Source organism: Prionailurus bengalensis, chromosome F2 (assembly GCF_016509475.1).
Source record: "Prionailurus bengalensis isolate Pbe53 chromosome F2, Fcat_Pben_1.1_paternal_pri, whole genome shotgun sequence".
In the NCBI taxonomy this organism is placed as follows: Eukaryota; Metazoa; Chordata; class Mammalia; order Carnivora; family Felidae; genus Prionailurus; species Prionailurus bengalensis.
Genome location: NC_057353.1, coordinates 52,573,338 through 52,599,209, shown reverse-complemented (window position 1 = coordinate 52,599,209; position 25,872 = coordinate 52,573,338). Strand labels below are relative to the sequence as shown.

At 36.4% G+C, this 25,872-nt stretch overlaps 1 protein-coding gene across 4 annotated transcripts in view; it reads left to right on the top strand.

Annotated features, from left to right (window-relative positions):
* Window positions 1-25,872, top strand: part of ANGPT1 (angiopoietin 1) — a 362,218-nt gene that overhangs the window by 303,530 nt on the left and 32,816 nt on the right. For all 4 annotated transcript variants that reach the window (XM_043601599.1, XM_043601601.1, XM_043601598.1 and 1 more), the window contains 3 exons: window positions 1,540-1,667; window positions 10,177-10,278; window positions 20,725-20,891. In XM_043601599.1, coding sequence (XP_043457534.1) covers window positions 1,540-1,667; window positions 10,177-10,278; window positions 20,725-20,891 — 397 coding nt within the window. The remainder of the gene's footprint in view (window positions 1-1,539; window positions 1,668-10,176; window positions 10,279-20,724; window positions 20,892-25,872) is intronic.

The window sequence follows — 25,872 nt, the reverse complement described above, 5'->3', positions numbered from 1 at the left end:
TTTTAAAATTGCTATTTGCATACATTCTGTGCAGTGCTTCTTCACTGTCAAATGAATGTGTAGTCTTCTGATTACTTATTCTGTGTTGATACTGCAGCTGTAATTATTTATGTAAGTAGGCAAAACCATTAGCACAGATATGAGCTATACAGAAAACCGTGACACTATTAAAAGTTATAATTCTGTATTTTTGTTATGGTAGTGTATCTGAGTGGATGTTTTATTTCCTTTAAATATAATTATTTTTGAAAGTTTGAAGTATTTATACTGAGATAGTCATTCTTTGCACCAATTTAGACTTCCTAATTAATCACCTATAATTACCTATAAATTAGTACATTACCTATAAATTACCTATCAATTAATAACCTCATGCATCTTACATTTAAATCAGGCTAGTGTTTTAGATTGTTAGAGCATGTAAAATCAATTTTAAAACATTGTTAAATAATATACCTTTGATATTCTCAGTATAAAAGGCCATCGTGACTCAAAGTGATTGAAAGCAGGTATTTATTAAATAACATGAGACTTTAAGGTCAAGATGATAAGATAATCCTAAAAAAACTTCTTGGAGGGGTTAATGCAACAAATTACTAACATATATATTTATTAGAAAATACTAATTATAAATATTTTATACATATGCCATGTGTATCTTTAGCAAAGGACTACTAAATATGAGTCATTTTTGTATTTTTATTTCACTAATGAGAACTTCATAATGGATGAAGTTCAATGAATAAACTTAAGTTCTCAGGAGAGCGTCTCTAATTAAATTTCCTTTTCCATTTGACTTCCACCCTTCACTGAACTCTTCCCCTATATAAGTTCATTTCAAAACTTACTCATTTGTGTTCTTTTATTTGTGTTTTATTGGCCTGATAGCTTAACTTCAGGCATTATATAAAAACCAAAGTTCGGTTCCCTTTTGTTTCTAGGTAAATAAAGTTAGAGGCTCTTTTCTACTTTCTAAATCTAATTATTTAAAAAAAAATTTTAATAAAAATTTCTAGGAGCTTATCAGTCTAAAGCCACAGAAAAACAATACTGCCTACTTTAGCATTTTAAACCTCCATACTGTATTTTTATGTTTGAATTTGTGATCTTTATCTCTTCCTCCTCCAAAAATGCTCTAGCATTTTTTAAAAGTTTCCTATGAAATGTAGGTGAGAACATTTTAGAAATTTTGCAAGAAAATTGACATAATTATTGCCAGTTAGAGGTGTTACACGATCACGTCATTTGTCCCTTGAATTGATGTTTTAGAAGTTATAGAGAAAAACAGGATTTAAGGAATTAAACAAAATATTAAAAAGTGTTCAGTTAGAAATGGCTCTACAGATTTTTCCATTACTTTTGTAATTTTGTGAGTCAGGTCAGATCTATTATTGTCTTTGTGATTTATTTGTCAGTAAATGCAATATTGACATTTGTTTGGAGGAAATAAAGGCTTGCTTAGTTATAGTTGGAGTCCATTTGGGTACTAATGGTACTGATATTCTTGTTCACATATTGCAATTTTTTTTTTTTTTGCAGTTTTACTAAAGGGAGGAAAAAAAGAGGAAGAGAAACCATTTAGAGACTGTGCAGATGTATATCAAGCTGGTTTTAATAAAAGTGGAATCTACACTATTTATATTAATAATATGCCAGAACCCAAAAAGGTAAAACCAGAAGTGTTTGTTTACGAGATGTAAAGCAGATCCTAGTTGAATTGCTGAATAATCAGATTGATTTGTGGGCTTGTTAAACTGAAAATATATATGCCTGAGCTCTTTTCTCCCAAAGATACTGTTTGCCAGGTCCATAAAAGATGAAAACCCTATTGTACAGACCTCCCCCAACCCCACACCTCCTGTCCCTCTTTCACAAAGTTTTCTATTTATCCTCTGTTCATTTCTGGGATGTCCCATTGCTCATAAATGCTTGCCTTGCATAGATTACATGTTGAAGTAGTATGCACTTCAAGTACATGGAGAAGAGTTAGGAGCAATCTTCAAAGTCCCAAGGACCCAGATGGCACATATCATATACAGTCCAGATACTTGTAGAGGGGGAGCCAGGGTCATATAACTGTTTGCAGAATCATTGCTCCTATTAGGGTGGGAGAAACGTATTCTATCTTAACTCACAATCTTGATAGGATTTGCTTTTCATGTTTACCTAAAAGAGTAGGTTGGATGATAGGATTCATCAGTATGTTGAATAAGATCCAAAGTAAACTTTGAAGCAAACACTATGTTCCTGCTGTCATATCTCCTTTATATATGCTTTTCCCCTATTTATTCATTAAATCATCCATCCATTCCTTCACTCAATACATATTCAGTGAGTGTCATTCATCAGTCCCTGCCTAGGGACACAATATAGAACAAACAGATCCCACTGTAGTGGTGAAGACAGACAGTTACACAGATAATTACAACATACTGTGGAGATGTAGGGATTGAGACAGTCTGAAGCAGAATATATGGAGAGCCTTGAGGAGAGCCTTGAGGAGAGCCATGCTCTTTGACATGTAAAAGCTTTATGTAGCCCAAGGTGCCAAGAGGGACCCAAAGCTCCAGGAAGACCACCTGCCTTTGTAATGTTCCATGCTCAAAAGATGAAACAACTTTCCTCTTCTCTTTGCCCCACCTAAATTACCAGTCCCATGTCCTCATTTCCTGTGGATACTGAGCAAGTGTTCTTAGAAGGCCTTTCCTAATTCCCTCAAGCAGCTTTGAATGACTTTCTCACCAGCAGGGTTCTACAAGGCAAGGACTGTGTCTTTGATTTTCTGGGACCCAGCACAGTGTCTGGCACATAGCAAGTCTTCAGTAAATATGTGTTTGAATGAATGAATAAATGACCTTCTGATGATAATACCAACACTTCCATGTAGTATACAGTAAGTCAGTCTAATTTAGTCTTCTTGATTATTAGTCTCTTTCGATGGGTGAAAGAAATGCATCTTAGAGACCAGTGTGCCAGATGTTACATCATTGTCAAGAGCAGAGTCTGGACTCTCCCAACATCCTGTCTCTCCTCATTTCAGTAAGGATTAGTGGTTTAAGTTAGCTCAGTGTTTTTTGTTTTTTTTTTCCATTTCCTCAGAAAAAAATTCTTCTAAAAGAGTCCTTTCATGCTGTTCTATAATGAGGAAGGGTGGGGGGGGGGGAGTTCCATACATTGCTACCTGGGCCACCCACCAAAGAAGTTTAGTTTCACCTGTTTTTCATTTGGGGCTTCTGTGCAAAACCTCACTTAAATTAAGTGCTCCATGGATTAAAAGGGGGAAAAAAACTGTGAAGGTACAATGGTGACTCTGGTAGTAAAGAGAAGAGGGTAACTTATTGTAAAGGGAAACATTTTGAATCCTTTGGATCTTATGATAATGAAGCCTTCTTACTATACTTGCTGATATCTTAAAAGAATACTTAAGCGTAAATTCAATTGGTATTGAATTTACACATGTATACACACCCACATACTCACACACCATCCATAGTAGTGTTTAAGTGTATCAGAAACTGTCCTGGGAGAGAGGAGTGGAGCTAACAGAAATACTCTATAATTTACCTACAGTATTCCCCAAGACCTGAAAGAATCCCCAAATTATTGTCAGTTCCACTAAAATAGAATTTGACTATAACAATAAAGTTATCTAAAAATATTAAGTGACCTTCCTTTAGACATCTAATGATTCTATGACATAAATGAATATAAAAATAAAACAAGTTTTAAGGTTTTTAGATTAACATTCACACTTTCAGAATCCTTTTCACTCTATCACCCAGTACTGTCACATGGCCCTGGGTTTTGGCAGAGAGGACATTACAAATAAAGTTTTGATCATTTCATGTATTTTAATTCATGTATAACTACCACCAGTTTGAGATACAAATGATGCACAGGCTGTTTCAGAATCACTGCTCCTGTTAGGACGGAAGAAAAATATACTATCTTAACTCATAATCTTGAACAAATTTGCTTTTAATATTTACATAAAAGAGTGGGTTGGAGAATTCAGTTCACTAGTTCACTGGCTGACTTCTGTGTTGGTTTCATCAGGATAGCATGATTTCAACCTACACCTCTGCAAAATGGTGGATTTTGCATGTGATGGAGCTTCAGGGTTGTTCCTGAATAAATTACATCTAAAATATTAAATTCACAAGTGCCAAATATCTGCTTAGTCAAGCTTTAAGGTTTGGGCCTAAGAAAAAATAATAGCCTGAGCAGGTTGACAATAATATCAGTATAAACGTATAAGAGGCAAATTTTTATCACTGTGGAGACAGCCCCAGAGGAAGGAAGTTCACATGTTGTCTGGTCAGGACTATCATGAGATTTTAGTTTTATTGGAAATAGCAGAGCATAGTGAGAGAAAGCGATCACTGAACAGAAAGGAGAAAGACTTCGGCTTTCTTCTTGACTTGGGTGTTCCTTCCTTTGTTTTATTCTTTCCCCTTTATGATCACAGGTCCTCTCACAAGTACTAATGCAGTTCTATTATGGAAACTTTAGATTGATAAACCTGTGCTTTTTCATACATAGCAATTTTTTAAAATCTCATTTAGCATGGCATTAGTAAGAAAAATTATTGTATGACTTTTCCCTAGTATAATTTAGAAGCTGGTCAATACAGGAATTCAAATGCATTCACAGTTTGCCAGGTCTATTCTAAGCACTTTAGATGTAAAAACTCATTTGTTGACTCTTTTTGATAACTCTATGGGATAGGTGCTCCCGTTGTCCCTATTTTAGAAAAATAACTTGCCCAAATCACATAGTAAGTATCGAACACAGGCTTTGTAATAAAGGCATCAACTCCACACAGTATCTCTTGGGGGCGGTGGGGGGGGGGGGGGCGGCGGAGGGGAGTACAGCGGAGAGGGAGCTAAGTAAGATAATTTTGTTTGTTTTCTTGGTGACTAAAGTTGCACCATTTATATTTTTTAAATATGAACCTATGTGAGTGACACAGGAGAGGGTTTATTATCGTAAAATTGATTCATGTTCTGATTATAAGCCACCCTGCTCCTTTCTACCTTATAATCTCACTTTCTTCTCCTATGTTGATATAAATCATTGGAATTCTCTATAAAAATGCTTGGAAAATGCATCAGATGTTCACTCTTCTGAGTAGATTGTGCTTTGTAGATCTAAAATTCAGTGCTACCTTTGGATATGCTTGGCACAATCTTTGCTTATTGTAATGCTTGCAGAAACTCTAGCTCTAGCAAGGGTTAGAAACTTAAGGCCAGCCTATAAAAATAAAACAAAAAGTTCATATATGTAAGATATGGGATATGGACCAATCAACAAAATTGAGCTATTAGGCAGTTGACACAAACTATTACAAAGTGTTCATCTTTTAGGCAGAGTAAGAGTTGCAAGCATACAGAACTGTTTTATAGTTATTTTTCGGACATCACTCCCTTCCAAGAAATAATGTCTGCAAAGATCAGTATTATCTTTTCAAATGAGATGTAGAAGTCAAAGGCAGTTTCCTAGGACTATTTAATTTTTCAAGCAGATAAAATACAAGGATCAGATCATTCATGTATTTATTTTTTACTTTTGTGTTTCTAATGACTGTGGTTATTTTTCTCTCTGAATTATCTTCAATGCATAGTAGTAGGAAGTAGGATTTTTCCTTTCATTTCATGAGTTTCTAAAACTAAATTCTTTATAGCCAGTTTAGTTTAATCCAAAAAACCAAACCATTAAATCATAACTCTGCTTATTGTAAAATATTAAAAATTTGTTTCTGAATTATAAGTCCCCTAATTCTTGGGAAAGGACCATAGCAAATGTGTTGAGCCTTTTTTTATTTAAGTTTATGGAAAAATAATTAACATCCTCAAGCCTAATCATTCCAACTTGTATGGAGCATAAAACCATAAGAACTATGTGAATCAAATTTCCTTTTTTTGTTTGGGTTTAAATCTCTGTATTATGTTAAAAGGTATTTAATGCTTGAAAGCTTTGACCTTGCCTGGGATAGAAGCCAGTTCAATCTTTTCTTGGATAGAGTTAAGCCCAAGTCATATGATCAATAAATACAACAGGCATTGTAAATGTAGTAGGGCCCTTGTCTCCAGGAAGGACACCACCAGATAGCACAGACCACACAATATTGGCGAGTGAACTTTTCAAGTCCTTTCATGTCAAATCTTTTGAAATCAACCACCTATTTTCTTAAACTTCCTTCATCTGTTAAGCATAGGCTTTTTTGTTTTTCTTCTGACTAGAAATAACATGTTTGGTGGGTTTTTTTTGTGTTTTTTTTGGTTTTTTTTGGCTATAGTGAATCCAACTGCTTAAATAGATATTTAATAAAAAGTAGCATGCTCAAAAATTAGTGGTGTCAATATGATTGTATTTATATTAGATATTATATTACTATATTATAAGTATATAAAATATATAAACTATATTAATATAACATATTATTAAGCTGGCAATCATAAGGACAATTTATTGAACTGCCATGGGTTTGACTTTGTACATTTCATATTATTCTTATTATAAACAAATTATATGCAATGGTAATTATAATAGTAAACTATAGTATAATATGTAAGATATTACAGAAAATATGTGCTGTAATATGTAAGATATTATACAGATTATATAATGCATAATGTAAACACATACTATCTCCTATGTAAAATACATCTATGAGATGAGAGTAATGACAAAGCCTATTATGTGCCAGGCACTATTTGAAAAATTCTACATGCACTGACTCATTTAGTCTTTGCAAAGATCTAAGCGATAGAGAGAAAAGAGTGGAGATTTGAACACAGGCAATTTGGCATCCAGGTCCCAGCCCCTAACCAATATGTTATTCATCTCTATTGTGATCATAGTCCACAAAGGCAACTATTATCATTGCTGTTATTATTAAGTCAGGATAAGAATTGTGGAGCATATGTCCAACCTGTTACCTTCTCTGCACCTCAGCTTCCAACCTGGTAATCTGCCTGAGTAACCTCTCTCTCTCCATGTAGCTCTGACTCTCTCTGGTCTTTATCTAAGAAGTGCTTGTAGAACATCTTAACATTCTCAAGTTACTGAATACATTTGTTTAAAAGGAAATTTCTTTGTCTAAAATTTGTGAATGATTTTAAAACTTTGTCTAGGCTTTTAATAACATAGATAATAGTAATAACAAAACTGTGAAGAATAGTTTTCTCTACTCAACATATATTTACAAATGTAGTTATTCCTTTCCCTGAGTATACAAGTTTGCAAACACAGTTTAGCAAACTTCCAGGCAATCAGTGTCCATTAAAAAATAAAAATCTGGAAAAAATTCTGGCAGGGTAAACCAATTAAGGCAGGGTAAAACTTTAATTAAGAAACAAATGACACTAGGGGTGCCTGGGTGGCTCAGCCGGTTGAGTGTCCAACTTCGGCTCAGGTCATGATCTCGTGGTTTGTGAGTTCGAGCCCCGCGTCGGGCTCTGTGCTGACAGCTCAGAGCCTGGAGCTTGCTTCGGATTGTGTGTCTTCCTCTCTCTCTGCCCCTCTCCCACTCTTTCTCTCTGTCAAAAATAAATAAACATTAAAAATTTAAAAAAAAAGAAACAAATGACACTAGTTTCCTCTAGCGAAATGTTTCCTTGACACTTTCAATTACTCTTATTAAATATCATCAGTAAAATTCCACCTTGGCCACTTGAATCACCACCTATGCCTTCTTTAACCTGTGCCATCTGGATTTTATTATCATTGGAATCCTGCAGTTGTCTCCTCAAGGTCACAAATGACTCCTTCATTTTAAATTTAAGTGTGCATTTTCTTAATCCTTATTTCTCTTGACTTCTCTGGAATATTTTGATTAAGTGGATCACTTCCCCGAATCAAAATCTATCCCCAACTTTCACTGCATTCTGTGGATCAGGTTTTCCTATTTTATCTTTCCTTCTTGCATCTTCATTTATTCAACAGATACTCATTTAGTACATGCTATAGGCTAGGCCCTGTTCTAGGCAGTGGAGACAGTGACAAATAAGATGAAGTCCCTGCCTACCTAAAGGTTATTGATGTATTTTACCTCCATCAACCCATTCTTGGATCCTTCTCCTTCCCCACATATACATGTTTTTCCACCTTTTACTTCTTCAAATAATCCATTTCCATGCTCTTAGCCACTGCTTTTAAGCAGATTACTCCCAGTATAATTTTGAATTAGGTAGACATGAGGTTCAAATCCTAGATCCAGTACTTCTTATTAATAATAGCCATAAGTAAGTTAGTGAAACACTCTAAGCACTGTTTTTTTTTCATCTGAAAAATAGAGATAATAATCATATCTATGTCATTATTGTGAGATAAGTTAGAAAATACGTATATAGTGTTTAAATTATCTAGCACTAAACAGCAAGCATGCTATTGTTATTGGTGATTGCTTTCTTATTCCTTTAGTCTCTTATCCATATTCTTATCCTTGTGGTCAACCTCCACTAGATCGTTTGCAGCTGTTCATTAAACCACCCCCTCCCTTTGGGTGACTATGCTACCTCAAATTCTATGTGTCTTTTCTTGTATGTTAGCTCTCCACTTAAATTGTTCATTTATATCACTGTCTGTATCTTCTTCAGGTCACTAGAGTTGAAAATTATGAACTCCTACATCTCCATAAGCCTACAGGAACAATCACTATTGAAACGTCTAGGCATTTTGAGGACAAGATCCAGTTTTTCTTCATCATAGTATACCCAAGTGTAACACAGAATCAATGCCCCAAAATGCTGTTTGAGTAAAAACTAAGTGAATGAATCAGTTAGAATTGGGGAGGAGGAAAGAGTAGCTAGAGGTTGGGTTGAGGCCAAAGAGTGGGTACAGATTGGTTAAGGGATTAGTAGAAGGGGAACCTTGGGACAGGGAGTGGAATTTCAATTTATAATCTTGGATGTGGGTCAATTCCTAGGGACAATAAAGATACACTGATGGGTGACTGTTGTGAAATTAGAGGAAGAACCCTCTGGAGAGCAGTTTGCTTAATTTATATGCTCCCAAAGAGGCAACTGTCTCGTAGTTCCTTTCACTCTGAGGAAGTACATGGACAATTTGTCCTTTGAATGACAGTTGTTGCCATTGTTTTCATACCCCTTAGCCATTTGTGCTCCAGACTGAGGGCTTCAGGGAAAACGCTTGAGGTTTTTCCTTTACTCAGACTTAGCACTGTGCCCACACAGCCTGTCTGCCACTGTTGCATCATATCTATACCTTTAGCCAGACTCCACAATGCATTAGCAGTCAACTGCCAGGGGAATGGTGTTCTCCATGTCTAGGACCTTGAATAATCAAACTGCCACATCCCTACTACATCAATTACAGTGATTACTCTCTGAAGATAATCCTGTTACAGATATGTTTCTCTCCCTGGGTGGACTCTGGGGGAAATGAATCAATTTCTAAATAAATACTATTGTTTTAGAGTAATTGAAATGAGTATAAGTCTTTGATAGCATTGGCTAACTTTCCACAGGGGGAAGAAATGCTTGTCACACTCAAAAGGAATATAGTATGTCATATTCTCCTATTATTGTTCATGACAAAAGTTTAAGCAAATAATATGTTCTCCATATGCTGTGGACCAAATTTTGCCTCTAATGTAATACTGAACCATCAAGACTAATGATTGTAGTATGTAACTATACAGGAGTTAATGTGCAATGAAATATGTAATAGCTAAATATATATGATTTTTAATTATCTTTTCAAAATTATTATTATTATTATTATTATTATTACCATTTCAATTAATTAAATATTTAAGAATTCTGAGTCTTATGTTTTGGCAATAAAGTGGTCTGTAATTTTAGAAACCTAGATAGCATTTTTTAAAATTGAACATACATAAGTGCCTATTACCATTCAAGATAAAACTTCTTAAAAATTTTTTTATAATCTGACACTGAGACAATTTTAAGCTCACTGATTTAAATTTTTACAGGCAATTTAAGTAATATGATGGAACGTAATCAGAAACAATTCTAATATAAAACTAAATACCCAATAAGATATCTAAACCAAGATTTTTCACATAGTAATTTTTATTTAATTTATCTGTGGGCCTACCTATCCTATTTCTGGTTTTGAAACATATTTGATGCTCTTTTCTTTAAAGCAGACATAATTTTCACTTGACTTTGTTTTCCCTATCTCTATTAGGTATTTTGCAATATGGATCTTAATGGGGGAGGTTGGACCGTAATACAACATCGCGAAGATGGAAGTCTGGATTTCCAAAGAGGTTGGAAAGATTATAAAATGGTAAGATGGAGGAACTTAGTTTTTTGATGTTTTATCATGAGGTTACCTTCACTACACTGTGTGATAAGCCCTTGTACTTTTAGGTGTTTTTTCAGTTATTTTAAAAATAAAATGATACATTAGTCACATTATTTTTATTAAACACAAAACACTCATAAATCATTTTCAGTAAATGATTTCCATATGTGCATCAGAAAGAAAAATGTATTACTGAAATTATTTGGTGAACTGTTATGTATTATCTGGATTTGTTCCTGGTTGAATGAGGGTGGGGAAAGCTAGAACTCAGACCCAGGTTGAGTACATGATCCAGGTCAAAGGAGGTGTGCATGGCTCTGGATTATGGAGAGGTACTTCCAGTGGCCTCACTCATGTAGCTGGCAAGTTGTTGCTGGGTGTTGACTAAGAGCTCCTCCATGTGGCTGGGTTGGGCTTCTCCCAGTATGGTGATCCAGGGTTATCAGACTTCTTATGTGACAGTTGGCATCCCTCAAGAACAAAAATAAATCTTTTTAAGGTTTATTAGACCCAGAAATGGTACTGTATCACTTCTACTGCTTCCTTTGGTTAGAGTTAATGAGAGGGCCAGTGTACATTCAAGATTCAAGGAGTACACAAGGGTGTGAACTGTGAAGCATGGTTCACTGGGGTCTCCAGAATTATAGCAGACATCACTGGTCACCATCACTATCATCGTAGCTAATCTTTCTAATGCTTAATATGACACAGCCCTATACATAAATTCTTATTCATTTTTTATATCAAACCTATTAACTGTCTCCATTTTAAGAGGAAAGTCAGCAAGTTGGGAGATCAACTTTTTGAAGATAATATAGTAAATAGTTTATATTTTTTTAATCTTTATTTTTGAGAGAGAGAGAGAGAGAGAGAGAGAGAGAGAGAGAGAGGGGGGGGGGGGGGGAGGAGCAGAGAGAGAGGGAGACACAGAATCCAAAGCAGGCTCCAGGCTCTACACTGTCAGCACAGAGCCCGATCTGGGGCTCCAACTCAAGAACCGTGAGATCATGACCTGAGCCAAAGTCAGACACTCAACCAACTGAGCCACCCAGGCGCTCCTATAGTAGATACTTTAAATAATGCACAATCCAATAGTCATAGAGTCAATGCCTACTAAATTAACTATTAAAATCTGCTGACAGAATGTCAAGATGCAATAATGGAAGAGGCTTCCATTTATGGACTAATTCCATAATTTACATCTAAATGTTCTGGGTAATTCTTGTTTTGACTAACTTTTGACAAATTCCCCTCTCAGAAGGTTAAAGAAAAGGTGAAGAGAAATGTATGAGTCTAAGCTCTGTCTTAATATTCTTATAGAAAATGTGTGAAAACTGTAGCTAATAGACATCACACTGTACACATTAGTAGGTTCATAGTTGGTCAAATGACAGTTAAAATGATTTGAATAAATGAAGGGCATCTCTTGTGGTGTCTCTGTGTCTACTATATTTATTATCAGATACATAGTTGAATACTCTGAATGTAGGTTAATAAAGTTTAGAGTTATATAAAGTTGGAACCTTAATGTCTTCAAAAAAGCATGAATTCAAGATAGAAAGGAAAGCTACAGCCAACAAGATAGAATTCTACAGAGATAAATGTAGTCTTCCACCTAGACCAAAAATACACAAAATTAAGTAAGCGTATAGGATGAAAGTGACAAATTAGCTTAAGAACCTGGTATTTAACGGATGGATAGATTTACCTGACTATAAGCTCATTTTGTGTTGCTAGCTATTAAAAACCAAGACCAGTGTGCTCAGTCTATTTAATAGTTTATAGTCTCAAAAAATGCAGACTCACTGGTGTCTACTGTAGCCTGATTACATCATTAATAATGCTTTAAATTCTTGTGGATTTCGAACAAGTGAACTTATCCTATAAGGTGCAAGCACTGAATGGATGGGGCTGTAACCTGAAGGGAAAGCAAAACATTTAGGTATAAACTGTCTGATAGCTATTTAAATTGACTGGGTGGAGGTAGCCTGCTCCTTACCATGTGTTGTGGTCCAGAAACCAGCAGCACTAGCATTGTCTGGGAGCTTCTGAGAAATGCAGCATCTCAAGCTCCATCCCTGAGTTAGAATCTAAATTTTAACACTGCTTTAAAGAAGGAAGCCCCATAATGAGTGGAAGAACATTCCAGAGAGGCAAAATTTGACTGAGTATGAACAAAAGTCTCTGATGATTCTTTCCAACATGAATGGACTGCCTATTAAGTGGTGAAGACCTCTCTTCAGTGGAAACACTCCAGTAGAATGTAAATCACCAGATTATAACAGAGAATATTAGTTCCACTTCAAGGTCTCTTTCTACTTATGTGATTCTAAGAACATATGGGAAACATTTCATCTAAATTCTCAAAAAAAGGGGCCTTGCATTATGTCTATATCAACAGTTTGAATCTTCACCCTGCCATTTGCAAATGGAGTGTTTTTGGCAAATCGTTTAACCTATACCTAACTTACTCACCAGTTAAAAGGGGACATTAATGATAATACCTCACCTGCTTTGCAGGGATGTTGTGAGGATTAGATATAAATAAAACACTTGACATACTACATTTTCAATAAACAGTAGTTAGTACCCAAGAATAAGACATCAAAGAGTGCAAAATTTTTACTTGCCAAAAATACTATTTTGCAAACTATCTTATCTCAGGATTATTTAAACCACTAAAACGGAATGTGAAGAAGTCATCTGAGAATCAGACTGTAGATACAGGTTCAGGCAAATCTGAAAAACATTATTATTAATATCAATGATAATAGAAAAATGAATATAAAGTGATCATCATGGTGACTTTCCATAATGCTGAATTATTATTTGTAAGCACCTGCTGCCTTGGCAAACTAGACACATTAAGTAAGACAGACTGACCTGAAGTATGGCAATGATTCATGTCTTATAAGTATTTATGTATTTTAAGCAACGTTTTTTTGATGTTTGACTGAGACTGAATTATTCTTTAATTATAGCTTTGGGGAAGTTTACCCCTCCCCCCCTTTTTTTAAATACAAAGACTATCCTATTTCATTCAAACTAGAACAATTTATCAGCTGAGTGTCAATTCAACATGGTCAGAAAATTGAGAGAAGTGCCAAAATCTGAAACATTTTGGCAAAAATGAGTCTGACTGATTTTTTGTTTTAATTGAGAGAATTCATCACATGTCACAACTTGGTTAACTTTCACCAAAACACATGGTAGAAAGTGTTCCCATTGTTTTCCTCCAGAGATTTTTACCTCTGGACAAAATAAGGACTCCCAACAAGAGTGGATGTAGGTTCCTTCCGCCAACTCTTCTCAGTCACACCCACTTCTGTTCCTAACATCAGAAGAACTGGCTGCTAGGGTGTTGGATCCTTTGGGAAAACACAAACTTCTTGGCATGCCCCACCTCCTCCTCAATCTTCACGAGTCTCCTGTTATACACTAAGATGCTTCACCTCTTTCTTGAGTGCTGAGTACAGAAATAAAATTTCATCCTGCCTTCCTTTCTGCCTTGCCTCTCTCCTTCCCTTTATTCTGGTTGATATCTATGGGCTGCCTTTTGCCTCATAAGGTTTCCAGAACAATATGTTAAAATTATCAGCACATGAATTACAAATTCATATTGTAATTTATTATTTTTAAACCTCTCTCACCAGGGAAGATTTGCAACTTATTTGATTCTTAACATTGGCTTTAAGCCTACAAAAGCCTTTTACCTGAGCTTTGTTTTCACTTAACCTTCCTTATGAGGGGATTCAGCAAAATCTGGTTTATGGATTTGTAAAGATGTTTGCAGAGAGGGAAGTCTGCAGTGGGCCTTTTTAATGAGGCACTTAGGGAACCATTTTAACTCTTTCAAGCCAGGAGGATACCATTCAGTGGCCTCCAGCAATGGCACTTATCAGCAGTACTTTTGCATATATAAAGCCCAGTCAGCTTGGAATTCCAAATAGTACTCTAGTGGCCTAACTTTATGGAAGGTAGTGACTAACGCCCTGGAGACAACCTGGCTTTGTATTGAAAACAATTACCCCCATAAACAGAACTTCCTACTGACACAAATATTCGGTCTGAGCACCATACCTTCTGGGAGTTCTTTGAGCACCATACCTTCTTAGAGCTCTTTGTTTCTGGAAAGAAATTAAGAACATATTTTCAACTGCTTTTTAACATCTTCACATTAAAAAGAGAAAAATATATATAAGAAATTTAAAATGTTGAAGTAAATCATTCTTTTGATCTTTCTTGGGATGAATGTCTCAGCAGTTACAGGAAGAGATACATGATTGAATTGTGTATGAAAGCACCTCTGAAAAGCCATAGATCAGTAACCCTGCCTTCATATCTGTTTTCTTTAATCATTTGTATGGAAAAAAGATGAAACCCATAAAATACATCGACTGTGTCTGGTTTCAATTGTGTTTCAGCTATAGAAAGTCAACACTTCCTAGAAGCATTATCCGACAAAAAAAAAAAAAAAGCAACAAAGTATAGAGACAATTATTTTATTAACTTGGGAACATACAACCAAAACTGAATATTTCTGCAGGTCTTGGCCAAAATTAATGAATATTGATCTTTCCTCTGTGTGTATTTTTTTTTTAACAATATGCAGTTTTTAAGGCCGACTTTAAGTATTAGATTAGGTTAAATTCCAGTGTCTGTTTTTGCCTTTCATTAAAGGGCTAAAAGAGGAAGAATATTGATTAACAATCTATCTGAAATTTTACATGTGATTGTGATTGAAGTAACTAAACATAATAGTTTCCATGAAAAGATATGACCTAGCATTGTCGGATTTTTATTACCATTTTTTATTCTTTTGATAAAGACTTGCTGCTTTTTTAGTGTTAGCACTAACATTTGTATAAGCTTTTATTTTTATTTATACAGATGTTACAGGTTCTTGGGAGTAAAATATAGACCTATGGTAATCCGGTATGTGTATGATAAAGTATGAGCCTGGTTTTTTTGGATGTGGCCATCTCTATATTTTAGGGATCAACATACTTTTTTTTCAAGGACAGTCCCATAATACATTATCAAATTGTGTCTCCTGGTGTGGAGCTCCATATGAAGATGAGGTTTTATGCCTCTCTCTTTCCTGTGTACCACTCAGATAATTTCATCTGGTTACTATATTCTTCCTCATTTGCATTCAGAATAGCTGTTCCACATCATAATTATATGATTCCCCACCTATGGTACAAAGCAGACTCATCCATGGAACCTTTCAAAAGCATACATATCTCTAAGCACACCCCAGACATATTGAGTCAGAACCTCCATGTGGGAACTAAGTCATCTTTATTTTTAAAAAGCTCCACAGCTGGTTCTGATATGCACTCCTGGTTGAAAGCAACTGTCAGAGCTATGAATTTATTGGCATGAGTTTAAAATCTCAAAAATTACCTCTTTTGCAGTTCTTAAAACTTATGAGATATAGACAGAAAGAGATGAAAAGAACTAGGACTAAGGGACAGTTGGAGGACACAGCTTCTCTCTCCATTAGGAAGCAGAAGTAAAAATAAGAGAGTAGTCTACACTTTGGTTTATGTCAACCAGCGTCAACCAGTTGGTTTTAATTTCTTATTTATTTTTTCTTTATTTTTAAAAATGTTTATTTACTTATTTTGAGACAGAGCACACGCAAACTGGGGAGGGGCTGAGAGAGAGAGAGAGAGGAGAGAGGGAATCCTATACAGGTTCTGTGCTGTCAGTGTGGAGCCTGAAACGGGGCTTGATCCCATGAACCATGAGATCATGACCTGAGCTGAAGTCAGGATTCGGACACTTAACTGACTGAGCCACCCAGGCACCCCTAATTTCTTATTTAATAATTCTTGGACTAAAATGACAGTACTTATTTATATAAACTAACACTCAACTTGCTGTAAGAATACAGTAGTCCCTAGCATCTAAAAACCTTTTAAATAATTGTTTCAGTATCCCCTTATTCATTTCCAGGCTAAGACATAGTCCCGGATTGTTTTTGTTCCCTTTTGCATACAGAGTAGAATGAAACCTGCTTCTCCTCAAATAGCTCACAGTCTGGTGGAGAGAGGCAAGTAAACAGAACATTACTATGTATTGTGATATATCCTTTAACTATAATAACAACAAGTAGATTTTTGTTGTTCTCATGTGTCAGCATTGAGCTAAATGCTTTCAGTATATTATTTCTCTCTCACAACCTTATATATGGAAACAACATTTTTAATCCCTGTTTTGCAGATAAGGAAACTGAGGCTAAAAACTAATAATCGGAGGTTCCACAGCAAATATGAGGCAGAGCAGTGCTTCAAATTGGAGCAGAGATAGGGAGTAGAAGATATTTAATCAAAGCTAAGCCTTTATTTCTAGTCATTAGATCTGTAGTCTGCCTGATAAACTATGCAATAGACAGTTTACTAATGTGGGAACCCATTTTCCCTTCTTTGACTTATTTTTCATCTTCATGATGAAACAGTGTTTTCTGCATGGCTGCCCTTAGCTTTTAGAAAGTTCCCTCCCTACCCTCCCTCTCTAACAGTCATTTTGATTCATTGTAGCCGAACATCTTGTTCCCACCATGCACCATGTTTAGACAGTTTATCTGGCAAGGTGCATGGAATAGAATTTTTATTTATAAAATCAAATTTTGTTGTTTTCCTTTCAGTTGCTTCTTCTTCTCTTTTCACTCAGAAAAAGCAAACTGTTTAGGAAGGGATGTTAAGCTCCACTCAGAGGAGGTACAAGACTGCGTGCCACGCTGGGGACAGAGGCTCTCATAGTAATGACACTAATCTGTTTTTGAGGCTCACTGGAGATCACTGCCCTTTTTCCCTAGGGAAGCTGAGCAGTTTTATCCCTGCAGTGCTTTCAGCAGCATGGAAATATGTGACCTAAAACTTAACACTTCATCATTCCCAGCTTCCTTATTCACATTTAGTATAATTGCTGAATCCCTTCTAACTGCGCACCAGAGGGAATCCTCAAGTGGCTAGAGAGTTGACGCGTCTAAGCTGAGAAGAAAATGCAAGGAAAAATCCCAGCAGTCTTCTTTCTCCTCCCAGTGGCTGCTGCAACTGAGAATGTGCTAATTCTTTGACTTTCAGTGCCCTGTAGCTTTTTGCTTTGCTTATTCATTGGAGAAGGTAAGCTTCACTCTTCTTTCTGGTATGTAGCCTTGCTGCCACGAAAATGTGTAAAATTCTTAGCACATCCTAAATTGCTCTGATATTCTCTGCCACTGTGGAACTTTGGCAAAGTATGACTTGTGCATCTCGGAAACAGAGAAGCAAGGGAGTACTGGAATACTGACTTCTGGGGGTCCTATATCTTTGCTCTGAGCTACAGGACCTCAGGGGAGAATATATGCTTCAGGGGAGCATATACCAGTACAACTTGAATGAAGAGTGTTGAGTTAATTAAAAACTAAGTTAAATTTGGGAATAATCTTAAAAGTGTGCTTCTATATGTTAATGAATTTTGTTTTAATTTTAAGTATAAAATTATATATTCATTTGCACATTATTGAAAATGTAGGGCCAGAGTCTGGAATTGTGGGTCAGTGGTTCTTTTTTAGAACTTTCCCATAATTAAATGCATCAAAGTGCTACCTTCTGTTTTTTTGTTTTTGTTTTTGTTTTGTGTTTTGTTTTCACTAGAGCAAATAAGACACCTGCAAAGCAACATAAGTTAAAATCTTCTAATGTTTTATTATTTTTCTAATCTTTTGGAGTAATGTAACAAACATAACTCTAAAGCATTTTTTTAGTGATTTGCTTTTATTGAGCAAACCTAATATTTAAATTAGGTTTTATCAAAAACAAAACAGAACAAAACAAATGGCTCTTTTCCCACTAATACTGAACTTATTTACATAACATTATAAATCTTATCAGAACAATAACAGAACAGGCATAAATGGTTTGGGGACCCAACACTACTGACGTTTAGTAAGTAACTCAATTGGCAGAGACAGTAGCACACAAATGCATTTAATGCATTTAGTATCCTCTGGGCATACACGCGCGCACACACACACACACACACACACATGCATACATAAACTTATATATTTTAAGTTCATTTATTTTGAGAGAGAAAGAGAGAGCACACACAAGCAGGGGAAGGGCAGAGAGAGGGAGAGAGATAATCCCAAACAGTCTCTGCACTGTCCGCATAGAGCCCGATGCAGGGCTCAAACTCATGAACCATAAGATCACGACCTGAGCCAAAATCAGGAGTCTGGCACTTAAACTGAGCCCCGCAGGTGTGGCAATCAATATATTTCAAAGAAGGAGTGTGTTAAGTTTGTTAAAGGAGAAATCTGTTAAGAATACTTCTACTATAGTTATAATTCTATAAAGTTGATATACATTAAATTTGAAGAAAAAAACAAGATTTTCAGATTTTATCGTCTGTATTGGGAAAATGAGAATTGCTGTGATTATCTCAGTACTACCGTCACACTTCTTAAAAGTAAAACCTTTATAAATGATTGCCTCCGTTAACAGAATGTTTCTTTCTGAAACATCAGGGTGTATATCCTGCTATCCTGGAGGTTTGTCTTTCAGATTTCAACGTGCATGGGACAAATGGGGAGGTTGTTTGGACATAGATCCATGGGGCTGGTTCTCAAATATTTTGATTCTCTGTGCAGCCAGGAATTTTTTTTTTTTCAGCCAGAGCTCCAGTGATCATGATTCAGTGGGCACTTTAAACAACAAGAATTATGTTGTTTTTGTTTGTTTTTTGTTTATTTTGTTTGTTTTGTTTTTAAATGCTCAGAAGTGTTTTGTCAGTGCAGTACGAGCTAAGGCACAGCATGTTGTCTCCAGGAGCTTCAGGGGCAGGAGGATACCAGAGAAGCAAGCCCTCTTCGGAGCTGGGCATACAGGCTCCCTTTTGGCCTGGGTGCTGGGCTTCAGACCCTAGCCCCAGAAGAGCCAAGGCTGTGTTGAAGAGGTTGATGCGAGTGGAGCTGACTGTGATGAGTGTTGATTTCAGGCCCAGGCTCTGGAGCAGTTTTACCTGCATCTCTGGCCCAGCCACAACAAGGTCCCTGATGGTGCCGGGGCCCAGGGCCGCTGTAATCTGCTTGAACTTAACCTCGATTCAGCTGTCTGCTGGGCCTTGTTCACCTCCAGCTCCAGCTGGGCCCAGGGACAGACCAGTTCTAGCTCTCGCACTTCCTGTACCCACTGGAGCTCCACCTTCATCTCAATGGCGAAAGCCTCTCCTTTCAACTTGGCCTGCAGCACAGAGCTTTCTTCCTGGATGTGCAGGGTCTCTGCATGGGGCTCAGCCCTCGCCTTGGTAGTTCCACTGCTCTCCACAGCAGTGCTCAGAGCCTCCACTCCAAGAATTATGTTTAATTACTTCTCTGAATGTCATTATTAAATGCTATAGTGTTTTCCTCCCTCCTTCCCTCCCTTCTTCAAACTTCAATAAAGCATATGGAGTACTGGGTGTATGCTAACACTCTGTAGTCTTTGAGGCTTCACAGATATAGCACAGCTTCTGTCCTCAAGGAGCTCACGGTTTGGTCAGTAAGACAAACATGCAGTTCAAGAATTACATTAAACTTCAAGCGTTGCCAAAGAATACTTTTTGAGGATTCGAAAACTGAATATCCTAATCTAGAATGTCAGTAGTTTCACATCACCAACATTGAAAGTTGGCTTTCCTTGGGGGACCACTTCTTTTTTTTAACCCACAAAGAAACTATTTTTGAACATTTAACATCCGTGGATGGAATTGCCCTAACGAAAATAAGAGCCATGTTGAGATTCAGGTGCAAAGCAGCCAGCTAGGCTCACTCACTAGCTCTTACATGTCAACCTTCTGCCTCAAAACCCAAATCCATAACGAGAGAGCATTTAAATGATTCCAGTCCTGGGTTTACAGGTTTGCTTATTAACATTTAAAAATGAAAATGTTAAAGCTAGAAAAGTCAAAGGTCTAGTAATATGTTTAAGTTATTATCTGAGTATAATTTGACTCCTGAAAAATAATAACAGCAACAACAACAAAAACAATAATAATATTGTTAAATATCTTGTCCAAGAATATCCTGATAGTATTCATTGAAAACGTTTGAATTATGTTCAAAATGTTCCATTAACTAGTATTTTAGAAACATTTCCAAAAGCAGTCTGTGACTGAGAAGTGTTTACTGGTGAAACCTATTAACCAGATGCATTTAATCTGAAATCATCTGACCTATACAGATTTGAATATCAGCCTTTACTGTAATAAGAATTAGACATAAGGCTCAATGGAGAGAAATGTAGCAGAAAAGTATTGAGTCACTAATTGGAAAAAAGTGTGAAAAATGTCTTTCCCTTTAAAGAAAGTTTTATTATTATTTAGAATATAGTTAACACTGAACATGATAAGAGGTTTTGTCTGAAGTAACCGCTGCATCTCTATCTTCTTTTGTAGGGGTTTGGAAATCCCTCTGGTGAATACTGGCTGGGGAATGAGTTTATTTTTGCCATAACCAGTCAGAGACAGTACACACTAAGAATCGAGCTAATGGACTGGGAAGGAAACCGAGCCTATTCACAATACGACCGATTCCACATAGGAAATGAAAAGCAAAACTACAGGTAAGTCCTCCTTCGACTTAGGGCCCAACTGTCCTGGGCCTCGCCACTGACTAGTTTCAGGGGAAAGATGTGAAAGACAGAGTGATGAGAGCCATCCTTCAGAATGAGAATTAGGTCATCTAGGCCTTTGGTAGGGATACAAAAATCTCAGTAAAGGCTTCGTAAAAGCTTTAAATTTGAATTTTCACAGACTATTTTGATGTTGGCTCAGATACTAGAGGATGAAGAATTAAGTCAAGCACAATAGTATTGTTGTTGTGGTTTTTATTGCTGTTATTGTGGTGAAATAGGTGCAGTGAATTCATACCTATAAAACTGATGGCAGAGAATTGACTCAAAGTCAGTGGCTTGGAATAAGTACTCCTTTCTATGATTTTCTACTTACATTTTATTCACCTTTCTTAAATTGTTATTTTTTCACATTATTTTGAAAGTGACAAAGAGGAGGTATAAGTTTATGTTTTTATATGACTTACGTAAAAGATAAGGTGAGGCATAATTTAGAATTTTTTGGAAAATAATGTAAAGGCAAGAATAAATTCAAATAATGGCATCAATGTACACAATACATCATTGTAGATGTACAAATTGACAAATTCTACACTTTCTTGTTAACATCCTGATTTTTTTTTCAGCAGCTTGTACGCTGTCCAAAAAAAAAAAAAAAAAAAAATTAAAAGATGGCTAAGCAAGTAATGCAGGATGATAAATTCATTCCCCAAACCTTATTGTGTTACTTCTATGTTCTAGGAACCCTACCAGGCACTGGTAATTTTGCATTCGGTGATAAGGTCTCTAGTCTCCTAGACCTCACAGTCCAGCTTTGTAACTAGCTAGGTCACTAAATAACTGGCTGGCATTCCTTGACAACAGGGAACATATTTCCATTACTTTTATATCACTACCTATTAATGCAATACTTGGCACATATAAACCCTTAATAATTGCGTGTGACAGTTTCATAATCAGCAAATTAGTGTTGCAGTGATTTTTAACTCTCCATATTGTAGCTACTCTACCTCAGTCTTGGAAACGTGATTGTGTGCATTAAAGGGTTGGCACATAGCTTCAAGCAAAATGCAGTGATAGCAACTAAAGCCTTCTGCTGTTTTTCCAACCTGTGTGGCCCTCTTATAATTCCACGGTTTCTGCTGCTTGTGTCTTTCTGAGACATGCTATTCTTTAAGGGTTTGAATCCACAACCTTTTGATGAACATATCTCATTTTATTTTAATGGATTATGTAGGGGATTGGATCCTTAGAGACATAAGGATCGTTTTTTTTAAACAAACAGTGATGATGTCACAACAGTGGGATAAGAAATAGATCTAAAGAGTTTTCATCATCTCATGGGAGGGTAGTGAGGGTGTACCTAATGACAACTCAAGAAACCAAAGAAGAGACATTTATAAAATGCAATGGAGTGTAAGAAGATGTGTTTCCAAGGAGGTCAATATTTGGGGAGTTTTATAACAAGAGAAACCACTGTAAAACATCAGGGGTACTCTTATGTAAATGTTTTGACCTGAAACTTGAAACTATATGGAACTTGGCTAATGTCAGACAGCTTGACAATAGGACTAGCAAATAATTAGTCTAGTCTTTTTCTAGGCTCCTGGAGAATTTGCTTTGGTTCCTTTCCAAAATGTCTCTCAGTTCTTTGTAGGTGTGTGTGTGTGTGTGTGTGTGTGTGTGTGTGTGTGTGTGTTTGCATGCATACACATGTGCTTGTGAGGCTGGGGTGGTGTTAAGACAAAGAGTGCATGGACAGGTTTAGGAAGATTGTCAGCAACCAAAGTAGGCTTCAGGGTGCATGGTATGAATGTCATTCTGGCATCTGTGTGAGGAAGGAGCACTTACTTCCTCTTAGAATGCCCCACTGCCCTCATTGATCATTTCCTGTCCCTATGATGTATGATTCTGATCTTCATCCATATGATGCAGATTTATGATTGAAAAGCAAGTCTTCCCAGATAGAGTAAGGCATGCACTCTGGGATCCCCATTTTTCTTTCTTGAGAGAATTGTGAACCTTGATAGGCACACTGCTGTAGTAAAGTTGGTGACTCTGGCCCTCTCTCTCGGCAGGACCCAGCAGAAAATAAGTCTGTAACCATCACCTTCTCATGCAGTTGAGTATAAGATTCATATTGGCATCAAATGGGAAATTAGAATTCATTAAAACGTAATGCCTTTTCTGGTGAAAGCTTGCTTAATATAAGCACACTATGAAATGGTCCTATTTACTCTTTCGAAGAAAATCAGACAGAAGCCTGAAAAGGGAGTACACCCTTGTGACTCCCCTCCCCACCTGTGTCATCACTCACTCAAGTCCAATAACACCAGGTGTGGCCTGAAGTTAGAGCCCAGAAGTCCGACTTTGCCTCTGCTTCTCATCCACTTATTTCTCTTTCTTCTGAATTAAGAAGGAATTTCTTAATTTCAGTGATAATTCATTAAAAGGATTAACACTACCATTTGTGTAGTGTTTTATAATTTATGAAATGGTTTTTAACACTTTAAGGATTCAGTCTTCACACTGAAGTTTTGAGGTAGGTATTACTAGACACATTTTAAATATGAAGGAAACGAGGCTTTGGTCAACTGACCTGCTCAAACTCAAGTAAATATCAACTAAAAACAGAACTATGGAATTCATATTAGGATTTTGGTTTATTTTTTTTAATTTTTCAATATTTCTTCCTCCTCCAAATTAAATTCAGATGATTTTTTGACAGTTGTTTTTTTTTTAAGTATTCTATCTTAACAAATTTTATTTTGGAAACTTATAATAGCTGTGGTCATAATGTATAAATCTAAGTTTAAAATTTTTTTCTCATGCTCTGGACACAAACTGATAAAAGTAAGTGTTGTTGAATGGATACATAAGCTTACAAATGTACATAGAATACACACACTTTCCTTTTATTCTCTAAGGAAACTCCCAAATGATTTTCTCAGATAGAAAATAAAATCTATGGAACCCAGGAGAATATATATAAGGAAAAAATAATGTGAGAGTGTCATGATAAACACATCATGTAAAATAACACACAATTAATGTGAAATTATTAAATACTTCCTCTAGAGAGGTAGTATTATTCAGGTCCTCATCATCTAACACCCAAACTATTGTACAGCTTTCCTGCCTCCAATCTTGATGCTCTCAAATATATCATCCACACTATTGTTGGGAATGGTTTTTCTAAAAGATAATCTGACTTTGGTTTCTGCCCTCCTTCATATATTTCATCAATGTTCAAATATCTACAGATTAAAGTCTGTCAGTAATACACTTTCCCAACAACTATCAGCTTTCACTAATACACTCTCCCAGAAACCTCACCTGACCAGATACTCCTCATTATGATTATGTTCCAGAAACTACTTGCAATTTCCCTAAACCTTCTGTGTCTCTGGTTATGTTATATTGGCACCCACACATATAAACTTGACTTAGATACATCTTATAAACCCATAAGATTCTCCTTTATATCAGGAAGTTTTCCCCAATACATGTTATGGTATGTGTTGTGATGAACTCACTCCTAGCCTCCCTTCGGAACTATAGTGCTCCTTCTCTCACCTTCCAGGAATGTTGCGGGTTTACAGCCTGTAGCCAGGGTCCCCTGCCTGAGCATTGCCTGTGGCTGAAGAAAGTCACATCACCCGAGGTCACTGTCCTGCAGACAGATTGCATCCAATGACTAGTCAATACAGGAGTATATAAAGGACCCCTTGCCCCAGTTTGGGACAATTCTGAAGGGCCATCCCAGGTTCAGAATTCCACTTGGGATTAGCCAAGCCCTCTACAGTAACTGTGTGTGAATTCATCCTCTCTCTGTTCAGTATTGCTTTCTTCATTCTGCCATGGGGATTGATCCTGAGAGCCCTCCTTTATAAATCTCCCTACACTGATCTCCTCGAGAAATGCATCATCTTCACATAGGCCAGTTTGGATGTTTTGTGCTCCCATAGATCCCTAATGGGTCTGTGACGAACTATCCAGTATCCACATTCTATTATAAGTCATTAACAAGTATTTATTAAATAACTGTGCTTGTTTCCCTTTTCTACTATTTCTAAGCTTCTTGAGAATAGGAACCATTTTCATCAAAATTCAAGATAATATATCTAAGTTAGCAAAAATGTTAAGTGATAGTTAATAACTAATATTTGGTGAGCAGATACTATGCATCAGACACCTTGTTTTCACTTGAAAAAAATAGGCATGGTACACGGTCACAGGTACTGAGATGAGTAGAAGTTATTTGAGGTTCAATATCATAAGTGTGCACCATATGGCCATCCCTCAATAAAGGGAAATACAGAAGCCAATTTCTAGAACTAAATACACTCAAAGCACATATTCTAACAGATAAAATTTGTTTCTTCTGATTCTATTTCTGTCTTTAATAATTTGAATGTTCATGGGCATTATCTTATCTCTTATTCTCAATTTTCTGTCCTATAAATTAAGTTTTTGTAAAGTTGCAGCTCAAAAATTGTTTTCTAGAATGGAATTACTTTTCTGTATATATTTCTTTTTTATTTTATGCCCCTTTATTTCTTTGATAAATTTGGTCTCTCTAATAAATACTTCAGTAAGAGGAAATATCAAATTGCTGGAAACATCAGTTTAGGGCTTACAGTGACCTTTTAGTTCTCATGAAAACTTTGATGGCCCTAATACTCGGAGTTTAAAAAGCAAATACACAACTACCCCCACCACAACAAATGCTTTAAAAATAACAGATTAATTGGGGCACCTGGGTGGCTCAGTTAGTTAAGCGTCCAACTTCAGCTCAGGTTATGATCTCACAGTTTGTGAGTTCGAGCCCCACGTCGAGCTCTGTGCTGACAGCTCAGAGCCTGGAACCTGCTTCAGATTCTGTGTCTCCCTCTCTCTCTGCCCCTCCCCTGCTCACGCTCTGCCTCTCTCTGTCTCTCAATAATAAATAAACATTAAAAAAAATTAAATA